Source organism: Panthera leo, chromosome A1 (genome assembly GCF_018350215.1).
Source record: "Panthera leo isolate Ple1 chromosome A1, P.leo_Ple1_pat1.1, whole genome shotgun sequence".
Lineage (NCBI taxonomy): Eukaryota > Metazoa > Chordata > Mammalia > Carnivora > Felidae > Panthera > Panthera leo.
In genome coordinates, this window is record NC_056679.1 from 26,018,465 (window position 1) to 26,032,235 (window position 13,771).

General features: G+C 32.7%; 1 protein-coding gene across 5 annotated transcripts in view; it reads left to right on the forward strand.

Annotated features, from left to right (window-relative positions):
- Positions 1-13,771, forward strand: part of TSC22D1 (TSC22 domain family member 1) — a 133,052-nt gene that overhangs the window by 23,961 nt on the left and 95,320 nt on the right. Inside the window, exons 2-3 of one of the 5 annotated variants that reach the window (XR_006198072.1) lie at positions 9,359-9,528; positions 10,380-12,010. The exons of 1 other annotated variant lie outside the window; for it this stretch is intronic. Coding sequence is in view for 2 of the 4 variants with exons in the window: in XM_042923065.1 (XP_042778999.1) it covers positions 9,359-9,446 (88 nt within the window). In the remaining 2 variants the exon portion in view is untranslated. Of the gene's footprint in view, positions 1-1,071; positions 1,143-9,358; positions 12,011-13,771 lie in introns of those variants that run through there. 3 more of the 5 variants (XR_006198058.1, XM_042923065.1, XM_042923168.1) reach the window with 3 other exon arrangements.

The window sequence follows — 13,771 nt, forward strand, 5'->3', positions numbered from 1 at the left end:
TGTTTGGAAAGTGGAATCAGATATGAAAGTGTTGAATGGTCAGTAAAATACCAGGATTAAAGTATTTTTCCAGTACTTAAATATAGAATGGCATATCAGGTCGGGCATTTCTCATTTTACTGGTGTATATTCTCATTACTGTTAGGAAATTAGTTGATTAGTTGATCAATACATGCGTTCTTAATTTCCAGTGGAACAGATACCCTGTCTCTAAAACTCATGAATGATTATTGATATTATGACTTTTTTTGTCACTGGTATATAATTTATATAATATAATATATATATATATACAATTGAGGCTGCATCAATTATATATAATAGAATAGAGTAGATTGAAGGCATTATTTGTAATTAGATATCTGTTTTGTCTTTTAAAAAACTTAAAGAATTGGAAAGCACCCTGTTCTTATTATATAAAGTTATATTGCTTCTAATATGTTTACATTTATATGATTATATTATATTGATTTTTATTAGACTTCAATTGAGATGGAGGAGGCAGGTGACATTTGATCCCGTCTTAAATATAGAAGAATTTCAGTAGGTACATTGCAAGCTCTCTGCAAATAATTTTTTAAAAATGTTGCAATTTAGGACAACTATAACATCCATTCAGAGTATTGTTTACTCTGTAATAAATCAAAGATTGTTCTCTGGGTAGTAGAATTGAGCTGTCAGAGAATAAAGTCTAATTTTTTTTGCCAGATTATTATTTTAATCCTGCTCATGATAGAAATGATGACTTAAGTTGTAGATATGTTTAAATTACATTAAGATAATTGAACTCATTAAACTCTTCATGAAATTCTTATGCATTTAAGAGTATTGCATATATTGTTTGTTAGGCAAGTCAATAGATGTGCAAACTAGAAATTCAAATAAAAAAAACTTTTGGCTTTTTGCTTCTTTGTAGACACTTAAAAGGTAAGAGAGATTTCTGATTACCATTCCAATATGCTTTTAGATTTAGGTTTTTCAAGCTCAATAGAAACATGTATCTAGATTATTTTGCAGATAGTGAGTTTTGCTACACTTTCTAAGTTTTATTGCCTTGTCAAACTTTCATAGGTTGATAGAAATGACGAAGCAAATAACTATCAACTGATCTATGTTTAAATGAAATTGAAGGAAAGAATTTCAGAATTCTACTTAAAACAGAATGTATGTATATTTATTTAACATATGAATATTTTATTCTGAGGACAATGGAAAGCCTTTGGAGGGGTTTTGTTAAGTTTATTTATTTATTTGTTTTGAGAAGGGGGAGGAGGTTGGGGGGCAGAGAGAGAATCCCAAGCAGGCTCCGCACTGGCAGCGTGGAACCCAAATTGGGGCTTGAACTCACAAACGCTTGCCATCATGACCTGAGTGAAAATCAAGACTGAGCCACCCAGGTGCCCCCAGAATGTTTATTTTAGCTGTTGGTCATATACTAAGTATTTATAAAGAAAATATTTATGTTAATGAAAATAACATGACTTGGAAAAGTATAAAATTAGTTAAAACTCAGGATCCTGGAGACAAAGTGGTTTTGAATTTCTCTATTGCTTACTAGGTGTGTGATCTTAGGTGAGTTACTTCACTAATTTGTGCCTTAGTTTTTCTTATCAATAAAATTGTGATTATTTTAATATTGTATATGTCAGAATTAGAGGATTGAATAAGGCAGTATAGATATAATGCATAATATATTACTTGCTATATATGAGGCTCAATAAATGTTAAAAAATAAAATAAAAATTTTGAGTTTATTTTTGAAAGGGAGAGTGAGAGAGCGAGCACACACACGCATGTGAGCAAGGGGGAGGGGCAGAGAGCACAATCCAGTGGGGTTCTGGACTCAGGAACCTGAGCCAAAATCAAGAGTTGAAGTTTAACTGACTGAGCTACCTAGGTACCAGATGATCATGAATATTTGTAACTGATTTTATAATTGAAAGTAGAGTAAATTATTTGGGGGGCTCCTGGCTGGCTCAGGTGGAAGAGGATGTAACTCTTGATCTTGGGTTGTGTGTTTGAGCCCTACCTTGGGTATAGAGATTACTTAAGTGATTTTAATTAAAAAAAAAAAAATTATTTGGGAGTGTCATTATTTTTAAGTAAAAAAAAAATGCAAGAGGGACACTTACGACACTAAGCTTTGTTTCCTATGGACATTTTTAAAGAAAAAAATGAGAATTTTTTATTCCTTCTATTTTTATAATGCAGCAGTGTAAGTTCATATATAATAATTTAAATTGGAAGTGCTTTTGTTTTTTTATCCATCTTTTCTATCGTATGTTTGCTGTAGTCTAAAGTTAATTTCTACGCTAGTTGCTTGACATAAACATAATTTAGTTTTTCTGTTTGTAGGTGGGAATATTTTGTCTTTTGATCTCTTATATACTTTCTTCTGAATCAGTTCTCTGTATAGAGAACTATTTACCAAAGATATTAAAAAACTTAAGACTATCAACATGTGATTAATTTTCTGGTACTAGTATAGAATATGACAATGCTGTTATTTCCATGAGGATAACTTTTAAATAAAGATTAGTGTAAGCTTTTCAAATTAAAAAATGTAGACTTATATTTCTTAGTGGACATTTCATAGGTGTGTCAAATATGGTACCTTATTCAGACTTTCTCATTTTTTTAGTGTTTATTTTGTGAGAGAGAGAGAGCGAGCACGAGCAGGGGAGGGCAGAGAGAGAGGGAGACACAGAATCCGAAGAAGGCTCCAGGCTGTGAGCTGTCAGCACCCAGCCCTATGCGGGGCTTGAACTCGTGAACCACGAGATCATGACCTGAGCTGAAGTCAGACACTTAACTGACTGAGCCACCCAGGTACCTCCAGACTATCTCATTTTTTATTTTTAACTTTATTTTAAAATAGCTTTAGGGGCTCCTGGGTGGCTCACTTGGTTAAACTTCCGACTTGATTTCAGCTTAGGTCATGATCTCGCATTTCGTGAGTTTGAGCCCTGCATCAGGCCGTGCACACTTTAGACTTACTGAAACGTTGTAAATTACTTCATAGAGTTCTCATATATTTCACCCACTTTTCCCTAATGGTCATATTTTATATAACCATAGAACAAATCAGAAATTAATATTAATACTAACCAGTCTGTAAACTTTATTTGAATTTTGACCATTGTCCACTCACTAAATGACCTTTTTCTGGTCCAGCATCTAATCTAGGATCTCATACTATTGTACTTAATTGTCATGTCTCAGTCTCCTTCAATCTGAGATGCTTCTTCATTCTGTCTTTTTGCCTTTCTTGACTTTGACACTTTTTAAGAGTAGCTAGTTAGAATGTCCCTCAATTTGTGTGTCTGATGTTTTCTTGTGATCAGATTGGGATAATGCATTTTTGGCAAGAATACCACAGAAATGATAGTATGTCCTTATCAGTGCATTGTATCAGGAGAAATGTGATATTGATTTGTTCCCTTACTGGTGACGTTATCTTGATCATTTGGTTAAGGAGGTGTCTGCCAAGTTTCTATACTTTTAAAAATTACTCTTTTTCCCCTTTGTAAATAGCAAGGTTTTTTGTGGGGAGATATTTTGAGACACTGTAAATGCCTTGTTTCTCATCATATATTCACCCATTAGTTTTAGCATCCATTAATGAATCTTACTTGATCAGAACCTATTGAATTTAATTCTTTAATATCTTTTTTTTGTTGATAATATATTTCTTGTCATAGGTGGATAAGTGTGACAAAAGAATTAACGTAACGGCAGCATAATTCATAAAACATAACTTTTTCTTTCTGTAGTCTTTTATATTCATCTATGTCTGAATGCAGTCTTTAGGGAAGTAGCACAACACAAGATCTTGGAATAAAAAAATGTGATCAAAAGACGATCCTTTTTTTTTTTTTTTTTTCCTCCCAGTATCTTACATGTACTTCAGGATATGCTGGCCGTTGTAAGAACAAAGCCAAATATTTCATATAGCAAATAGCAGGTGAAAAAGAGGTAAAAGTAATGGGCTGCATTAATTATGAAAAGAATTTGCAAGAGTAATTTAGAGCTTTTTCTTAAAATTGACTTTCTTTTTTTTTTGTCAAATCTGGAAGCCTTTTTTCATTCAAAAGAGGCAGTAGCAAATGTAAATGTTTGGTCTTCTTGATCCTGAAGTTGCCTTTTTTATAGTCAATATATATTTTTTATGATTGTGTTTTATCTTTTATTCTATAGTGGATTAACTACTTTAAAAAATGTATTGTGCGTTGTTTCTTTATCTGTTTTATTTCATCTTCTACCTTAATCAGTGGAACGTGAAGACCCATTGCTTGTCTCTTTCTTGTTTATCTTTTGACAAATACTTGATGTTTAAACCTAGTGGAGTAACTTGAATCCCAATAACATTTTTGGATAGCATCTTTTCCAAAAGGACGAAGAGAAAATATAGTGGTAAATCTTGGAATTTGGTAGTTCTTGAAACATTCTAGTAGTTAGGGTTCATCATTCTCATTACAACTTTCTTTTAGGAAATTGCCTTCCATGATAAGTGTATATCCTCATATTGGTATGCATTCCTTAAAGTTTCAGGCTTTCTTCCTTAGTTTGGCGTTTTTGAGGTGTGACCTACTTGACAATAAATATAAGATTGTAGCTTAGAAGTAATCTTTCCTTCCAGAGTTATTACAATACTGTGACTAATTCTAAGGTAGCTGGTTTTGTTTGTTTGCTTGCTTTTTGGCAAGATTTCACTTTCTCAAACTGAAATTTTTAAATTGGATGTTCTGGCAATATCTGGTTTCTTTTCTTACTGATTTTAAATCTGGAAAAGAAGATTAGAAAATCTATAACGGGTGTTAAAGGTTAGCTAAAATTTGTATCATCCTAGGATACGTTTGTTTCCTGCTGACCATATTGAAAAATTAATCCTAGAAGCTGATGACCCCCAAAGAGGTACATGAAAGTAATACTTTTGATTTTATTTTCCTTAGGATTAGAAAGTTGAACTTTTTAGTGTCTACTTTAGACATCAGCCACTTGACAAAATTTTTTTGTTTGTTTGTTTCTTGATCAGTAGACTTCATTTGTATAATATTTACTGAATTAATTGTGCCAAGCACTCTTCTAGGGTCTGGAGATAGACTCTCATGGTTTCTGTTAAGGATGTTCTTTTATTTTCTTAATGCCAGCTAGGACTGTTCTGGGCACTTGAAGGGGTTTGTGAGATTATTATTATTATTATTTTTTTAATAGACGTGCCTTAGGACCAGTAAGAATGATTAGTGATTAAAAAAATAAGAATATGTTACATCATGCTTCCAGTTTAGTGTAGAATGTTTTGTTTTATAAATAATCTATAAATCTGTAAATTAGCAAGTTCAATTTCAGTCAGTTGTAATACAAAGGAATAGAAATAGTCTTTGTAGAAACACATTACCTTGCATTTCACTGCTTAAAAATGATTAGGCTTAGCCTTTTCTCTTTCTTCGGTATTAGAAATGCTTAAAACTAGTAAGCAACATATGCTCATTTAATAATTTAGTATTGAGAACAAGTATTGCAAATAGTCTAGTTTGCATATTTTGGGAGAATTTCTCAGTGGTGTTTATATACGAAATACTTAGGTTTTTTGTTTCTGATTTGAATATACCTGGATTTTCAGTAAGAATCCTTAAAAATTTAAATACCTAGGGATAATGTTAAAATGATTTTATTGAAGTACTAGTGGATTGATAGACCTCCTAACATCCATTTGAGTTCCTTTGTGACATTTTAGCACAGATGATTTTGTTAGCTTTGTTTTAGAATTTATTCTCTAGTGGTTGAAATACAGGTTCTCCAGTGGAGTGCTTATTGTTTTCATCTCTTTAAACATTACATAGAAGAATGCTGTTTATTAAAATAGAATTAGGTAAGGTCCTACTGTGTCATTCTTAAGAGCCTTTATCAATGGTAGTCTCGCAAAGGTTGTTCTTTCTTGTTTGAATAACGATCTCATTTTGTAAGTGCCTTTACATTTTTCTTTATAAATGATACATGATCAAATCCACAATCATCATAAATAATTAACTCCTGAAGCAAGAGAGATATCAGCTCTCCTCAAGGATTCAAATAATTTCTATTTAGGGAAATCTGTTTATTCAGAGTATGAGTATGTTGAGTACGAGTATGTTGAATCCGTAAGTTTTGTTACTTTAAGCAAAATCAAGAAGTTATATCTTGAAAATAATCTCACTTGGGAGAAGTTTTTATGAGTGTATCTACTTCTCCAGCCCTATAACCTATCCTAAGGGCATTTGGCTTTTTAAATATGTTTGTATTTTTAATTTATAAATTCTGTGGGGGTGTGGTAAGTAAATCAGTGGTTTAGAGCTCCTATTGAAGGGGAAATTGTAAACTTAGCCCACTGTTAATCTGAGCAAGATATGATTTCCTGGGAGTTGTTTTTCATTTTCAAAGTTAAGTGAGCCTGTAACTTAAAAAAAAATTTAGCAGTTAATATCTTTTGTTCCAAAATGGAATGCTCCCTTTTAACCTGTATTTTCAATCAGAAGTATTGTTACTATTGATTAGTATTCAAGAAATAAAGGAAAACTGGAAAATTTGGGAAATCATATTTTTTTATAGTTTCTGAATTTATTTTTTTAAACTGTATCATGAAATAGTTAAGGTTTACTTAGATCTCATTAATTTGGAAATCTTTAATCTTATTAGTTTGTATTGAAATATTAGACATGAAAAAGAATGATTTGTTAAGGAAATTGACCGGAAAAGACTAGAGGGTGATTTTTTTCATAATGTAAAAAAGACTTTTGTAGCACCTGATTGCACAGTATACAGTAGTCTCTCCTTACCTATATGGGTTATGTGCTAAGACTCCCAGTGGATATCTGAAAACACATATAGTACCAAACTCTGTATATACTGTGTTTTTTCCTGTACCATAACATACCTATGATAAAATTTAATTTGTAAATTAGACACAGCAAGAGATTAACAACAATAACCTAATAATGAACTAGGATAATTATAACAGTGTACCCTAATAAAAATTATGTGAATGTGGTCTGTCTCACTTTCAAAAGATCTTATTTTACTGTATTCACCCTTCTTTCTCTTGTGATGATGTGAGATGATAAAATGCTTAGAGATGAGATGAAGTGAAGTGATTGACGTATGCCTTGTGACATAGCATTAGGCTGCTGTTGACCTCCTGACGATGTGTCAGAAAGAGGATAATCTACTTCTGGATCATGGTTGAACAGGGTAAATGGAAACTTGGAAAGCAAAACCTTGGGGTTTTGTAGGTACTGCTAGTGTGTGTGTGTGTGTGTGTGTGTGTGTCTGTCTCTGTCTGTCTCAGAGGGACTACAGTAGGTACAATGAATACATAAATGAGATGGCTCTGATGTATTAATTCTAAACCTTTCTCATCTGTTAAAAAGTCATACCTTAAGAACTCCAACTGTGGAATACCTTGTTAATCTTTTTGGGATTATAGTGGGGTTTTTTTTTTTGTTTGTTTGTTTGTTTGTTTGTTTGTTTTTGTTTTTTTGGTTTTTTTGGACTCCTGAAAATACCTAGAGTGCCATTCTTGAGATATTTAGTATTCAGATCTTTTTCTAATTTGTACTTCCTTCCTGTCATTGTCCCTCATATACCTCCTCAATGTGATTATACTGTAAAATACTGTTGTAAGCTACTGGTCACAAAGTATAGTCTTTAAAACTAAAAGACCTGAGGATTTAAAATCTATTGGAAACTTAAAATAAGAAAATAGTTGCCACATAGGCTTGTAAAGTACTTTCGTACTTGTTTATTTGCTACCTCTTGCTAGATGGAAGTTTCACCCCGTTGACTTCTTTTAGATTTCTTTTTTCACTTCTTTACATTTTGGAAATCACAGATTTGATGGTTAAATCATACATTTTCTTTTCTTAGTCCAAACTGTTTTCATTTCTCACTTGTACAGAATTGAATATATTCCTAAAGCAGAAGGGTTAGCTTGTTCTTTCTTCTTCAGGCTTTTAAAAAAAATTGAGTCTAAATGTTGTTAGGTAATGGAATAACGATTCCTTTTCAGCTGTGTTGGTATATTTCCAAACTGGCTGGCAGAGCCAGGAGGAAGTGAAGGCATTAAAACACTAACTTTGGTTGGTTGCTACCTTCTTAGTGCTGAGACTATAACCTTTGTTGGTTGATTGATAGAGAACAAGAGAGCACAGTCCTCGTTCCACTAACAGGTAAGGAACCCTTGTGATAACCAGTTGGCGTGAGAAAGAAAATTACTTGATTAGCAGTTTTTTTCTTAATTTATCCCCAAATATAACATGTCCATGAAATAGGATAGTGTGATTATGTTCAATACAACAGGAATGTGCAGCACCTTTCTAGTTAGAAGAAGATCTGAAATTTAATAGGGATATATCACTCTGTACCACAAAGTATAATTGATCTGTTTTCCACTGTTAAAATGTATCCTGCAGTCCCTATAACTTTAAATACATATCTGCCTATCTTATTCTCCTTTCAGCTTTTCCTTGATCAGATGCTATGTGCTTTGAACTTCCTTCTCTTATTTACCTTATTCCTATAATAAAGCAAACTATTTTCCAGTATCTTTGTCATCATCTATTATTTGAGTATATCTTACTGCTTTAATTTCTGCATTGTAGCCATTAATGATTTATTTCCTGGTCCTTCTTGACCCAAAACCAAATGATCATACATTTAAAAAAGATTTTTAGATTGTATTACCTATGTACAGTATTCTGCCCTCCCACTTTTAAATATGAGTGCTTGAAGAAAAACTCTTTTTCAGTGATGGTGGTCCTAGCTTGATAAAATTTAGGTTTAGCTTTGTATTGCTATAATGTGGGACTGTAGTTTAAGTCTTTAAATTACTGAAGACTTAAAAGCAAGAACAAATTCAGCTTCTTAGACAATTCCCAAAGTTTAGTAGTGTTCCTGTTAATATGCTTGATTATTCTGTTTCTCCTTTTCAATCCATCTTCTTCTCTTTGACAGAAGAATTAACTGGGACTCCTCCTTTGATAGAGCTGAGGTCGAGTTCCTTTCCCTGTCCCTTTAAGACAACTGTGCTGCTGTGCTCTTGTTCTAGTCATAATTTATCATTTTTTGATTCGGTCTTGCACTTGAAGTTGGGTGGTTTGTCACAGAGTGTGTGATGGCTTACACCAAGATAGGTCCCTTCTTAATAGGTTACTGAAGAATTAATCATTTGTTGGGACAGATTTCAAAGATTCAAATTAAGAAGGCACTAAAGAAAGTGTGCCCAAAGGTAGCTCCTTTTTATCCTGAGGATAAGTCATTGCAAACTCAAATGACCAGAGAATGTAATTTCTTAATAAGAATTTTTTCTTAAATCTATATTCAGCTCTCTATTTCAGTGCTTCTCTCCTACCAGAGGTGCAAGGAGTGATCCTAGAACCACAGATACAGCCAAGACCACGGAGAGCTTTTGACGTCAGGGGTCCACTTTCTCCACTGAACCCTTGGAGGCAGAATATCCAGCTTCTGGAGAGAGTGGGAAAGGATAATAAACAAGTGGGTGCTTTCCATTATTTACTTGGGTTTATTTATAGATTGGAGTGTCCGTCCATTGCCCATTTAATTCTATTGGTGTACTCCTTGGGTTCATATAAGAACCAAGTGGGGCTGCAATCTGTTTGTTTTTTCTTGAGAATGCTAACTAGTGCCCATTCAGAAAAGAGGCCTAAAATTTATTTAATTTTCTCTCCAGATAATTAAAGCAGTGGATGATTTGGGGCACTAGATTTGGTGACTGCCTGTGTAAGTCCACAGGAATTTTTAAAAGGAATATTTGCCCATTTTAATGTTTAATGGTATTAGTGGACTTCTAAGTGCTCTTTTATTACCGGAAGGTAAAAAAGAAGTTTTTGTATTTCATCTTTGGGCAAGCTGGACATCTGAGCTCTCCTAATTTGCACAAGTCTGATGTCCAGGTGTTATCCTACCCTGTTAGAGAGAACTTTTTGGTCTTTTTCCTACCTCAAACTTTAGGACTTCATATTAATTAGATCTTTTAGAAGATACAATGATAGTACCATTATGGTTTTACTGTCAAATTGAGGCTTCATTCTTTAATGAGATAAATGTGAACGAATATAAGTTTCAGGATATATTATCCCTGAAAGCTATGTTAAATATATACTCATAAGTAGTTTTCCAGTCCCGAGGAATAATGTTATTTGTGGCAAAAGAGCCTTGTCCTAGATGTTTCCCATGGCATTAAGATGGTTTTCTCTTAGTTTCTTTGATGCCAAGGGTAGGATTTGATTCCAGGAAGTTCTTATCATCTACAATGGGTAGAACATGACTTTGGTGTCTTTGGCAAGTTTTCATTTTTCCTTGGTGGATTCCTTCTGTGACTCCAGGTATCTTGATAATGGGAGACCGGTTTATTTGTTCTCTAATTGCCCAGATTTCTTTCAACTGGTAAACATCATACTTCTTCAGCAAAAGGAACTCTTCTAGCAGAGCCTTCATGGATGATATCTGTCACACATGCAGCACCTGCAGTTTGGAAGGCAGTGGTGAACGGAGCCACGCAATATATCTAGAAGACACAAGGATGAGAGAGCCACCTGATCTTGTCATTTATAAACTTTAAGATTTACTCTCGTGTACTCTTGGTCTGGAACGGAAAGGCTCAAATAATGAAATAATTTTTTCAGATTGGAGTTTTACATGGCCATGCAAATATTCCTTTCTATTCAGAAGACTGAAATAGAGAAAGTATGAGAGACTCCTTTCTTTTAAAAGCAGCTCTCTGTTTCACTTAAAAGATTTGTGGGATTGAAAATCACCTTAATGAAGCAGGCAAATTTTTTTTTTTTTAGTAGTATAGGAGATCCAGAAAACTTAACAAAATTATTTTTTGTTGCCTGACACTGAAAGGAACTAGTAAATAAAAAGGTGAACTTCTTAATTATTTCCAAATTGCTTTTATTATTAGGATACACTCTTTTAGCTTATCTTTTTCTGCTCTTGAGCCTTCTTATTTGTCAAGTCAACAAAGATTCCAGTATAGAAGTAGAGGAGACATCTTTTGAGATCAGAGTAGCTTGTTCGGTCTTCTAAAGTAGTAAATACCTGTTAAATTTGAGGTATTGTTCTGCATGGAAGGCATTCTAAAGTTTGAATGATACTGAAACAAAGACGCATGTAGAGAGCACAGGCAGTTAGTAGTATGGGCATAAGTCTCCACATGTGAATAAGTGTTGCAAAACATTTAATCCAAACGGAAGTAGTTATCAAAATGTTTCTTTTTTTCTCTTTGGCATCTATTAACTGATCAGTCAAAAGCTATTAAAGAAGTTTTTAAAAGCTACCTGATGCTGCCAGTTTGTTTTATTTGGTATAAAGTTTAGGAATAAGAATCCTAGAGTTATTAATATGGAAGCATCTAAAATGATCTTGAAGGTCTTAGGAGCCGCATTTGCTAAGTTATACCTGGCGTGTCGCCTCTCTTTCTATGAGACCTTTTTTTCCCCCCATTAGTTATGAATTTTTGTATAGTACTTAAAGGTTTAAAAGATCAGTTTGAACTAAAATTTCCGTAGGGAGCTCTGAATTCCCATAAACGATTATAGCTTTGTATGCTTGATTTGTTTTTGTTAAATTTGGATAAGAGTCTTCACAGACACCTATAAATTAAAAAATGATTACCCAACATTTTAGAAAGAACTGAGGGGAACTGAAAGTGAAATTTGCTTGGAAATTAAGTTAGTTGAACTCTTGGAACCACAGTACCAACCAGTTTATGGCCTGTGCGATTAGCCTTTTGTTTCAGTTTCAAAGATGAAAAGTGATTTAATCTCTTAACCTCATGCTTTGATTAAATTTTAGCTCTGTTCCTTAAAGTGTGCAAAAGAAATGTAAGTGCATTTAATTCACCTCATGCCACTAAAAGCTATTTAAAAGTGAAACTTTTTGTATATTAATGTGAACTGATTTGTTTATTTAAACTTTTATTTTGATACATTTTCCTTTCAGATTTTTCAATATTTCGTGTCACTATGCAATCCTATATTTTTCAGTGTTTATTTTATGATTATTAGTATAAGCTAATTTTTTTTCCTAGAATGACTAATTGTGTAATATTTGTACTATGTGATCATTTGAAAACTAATAAATATTTTCTCCATGAAAAAAATGCACTTACTGATAAATGGCTTATTTTTATTTCAGGAGTAGAAAATGAAAACTACAACAGTATTTTTAAGTGTATTTTAATTTTATGTGTCTTCCTCTAAGTATTTCTGAATATATATCCTCTTCTTGTGTATGTTAACCTTTTTGGAAACAAAATTTTTTAAAAACTATTAAATTAAAATGATTCTTCATTGGGTCATCCAGTCCCAAATGTATGAAATAGGTGATCTATTTAGTCTTTTTTCTCATTTTCCTGATAAGCTTCATCTTTGTTTTCAGAATTGGATTTTTTTTTTTTTTAAGATACCGTTTTTGTGTGTCCATTTTACGAACCATTAAAACTCGAGTAAATATTGTAAATATCAGGAATAATATGGTCAAGTTTTTTGAAGTGAGATTGATCAAAATATAATCCCTTACAAAATAGCATATAAAAGACAAATTCTCAACCCAGGAAAGGAACATTTGGAAATAATGGCTGATTGGAGAACTATCCAATTCACAAGAGCTGTTAACAGGAGAAAGAAAAATGTTTTAATGTTCTGTTTGAACAAATAATTGTAGAAGGAAAAACCTTATTTAAGAGTCTCTTGCTTTTAACCTTATCAAGACAACATGGAAAAGGGTAAAACTTGGTTTTTGGGATTCTTTATAGCTTACATAAACTTATTTGAAGCCACTGGAACAATTTACCTTTTCTATGCAGAGTCTGCTAGAAGCAAGAGGGTTTTTCCCTTTTGATTTGAAGAAAACTTACATAAGAAGTGGACTCTAAAAATTAAAAATGAACATTGTGATGGTGTCCTAGGCAAGAAATAAAAGTTGAATTAATGACAACTTGTGGATTAAAATGAAACAGTTTGGCTCCCCAAAGAAATTATACTCTGAAAAAATAAAGAAAAAGGAAATTATGATTTAGAATAGTTACTGTGTTTGTGGGGTAGGAGGAAACTAAAAATTCTTGGCTTTATTAGTCTGGTAAGTTTGGAAAAGGGAGTGAAAAGAGTTAAGATTCTGTGGATAAAATTTTGTTTTTAGAATTAAAGCCATTAAAAGATTTACAGACATATTTCAATGGAAGGCTATATTTTTTACTTGAATACAAAAAAATTATCAGCCATAACTATACGTGTATAAAGAGTGGGTTGTGGAGTTTTAAATCAAAAGCCTGTACCAGAAACTTCAAACATACTATAAAAGTAATGGTGAAATGGGAGTTTTAAATACTTTAAATTCTTACTACATGGATGCTTCCCTACACGGTCTTCAAAAAAAAATATTACAGAATGTTAAACATGGATTATCTTTGTATCTTCAAGGTTGAGAGCATAGGCTTGTTTCACCATCATTGATTGGATTAACTGTAGTGTAAAATTTTGATGTTCATTAGTGAGGAGACTTTTTAAAAAATAGCTTTTGTTTAAAAAAAGTAAACGTCACATAAGCAGTGTGACTGGCAAAGTACTGACCTTGCAGTTTATTGTAAATACAAGCTCAGATCTTATTTTGCTATATTGAAACAATTGAGCAAAATGTCCATTGGTTAGATGTCCCATGTAATTTCTTGTTTTCTTTTTATTCAGGTATTTTTATTTCCCATTAAAAAGATTAC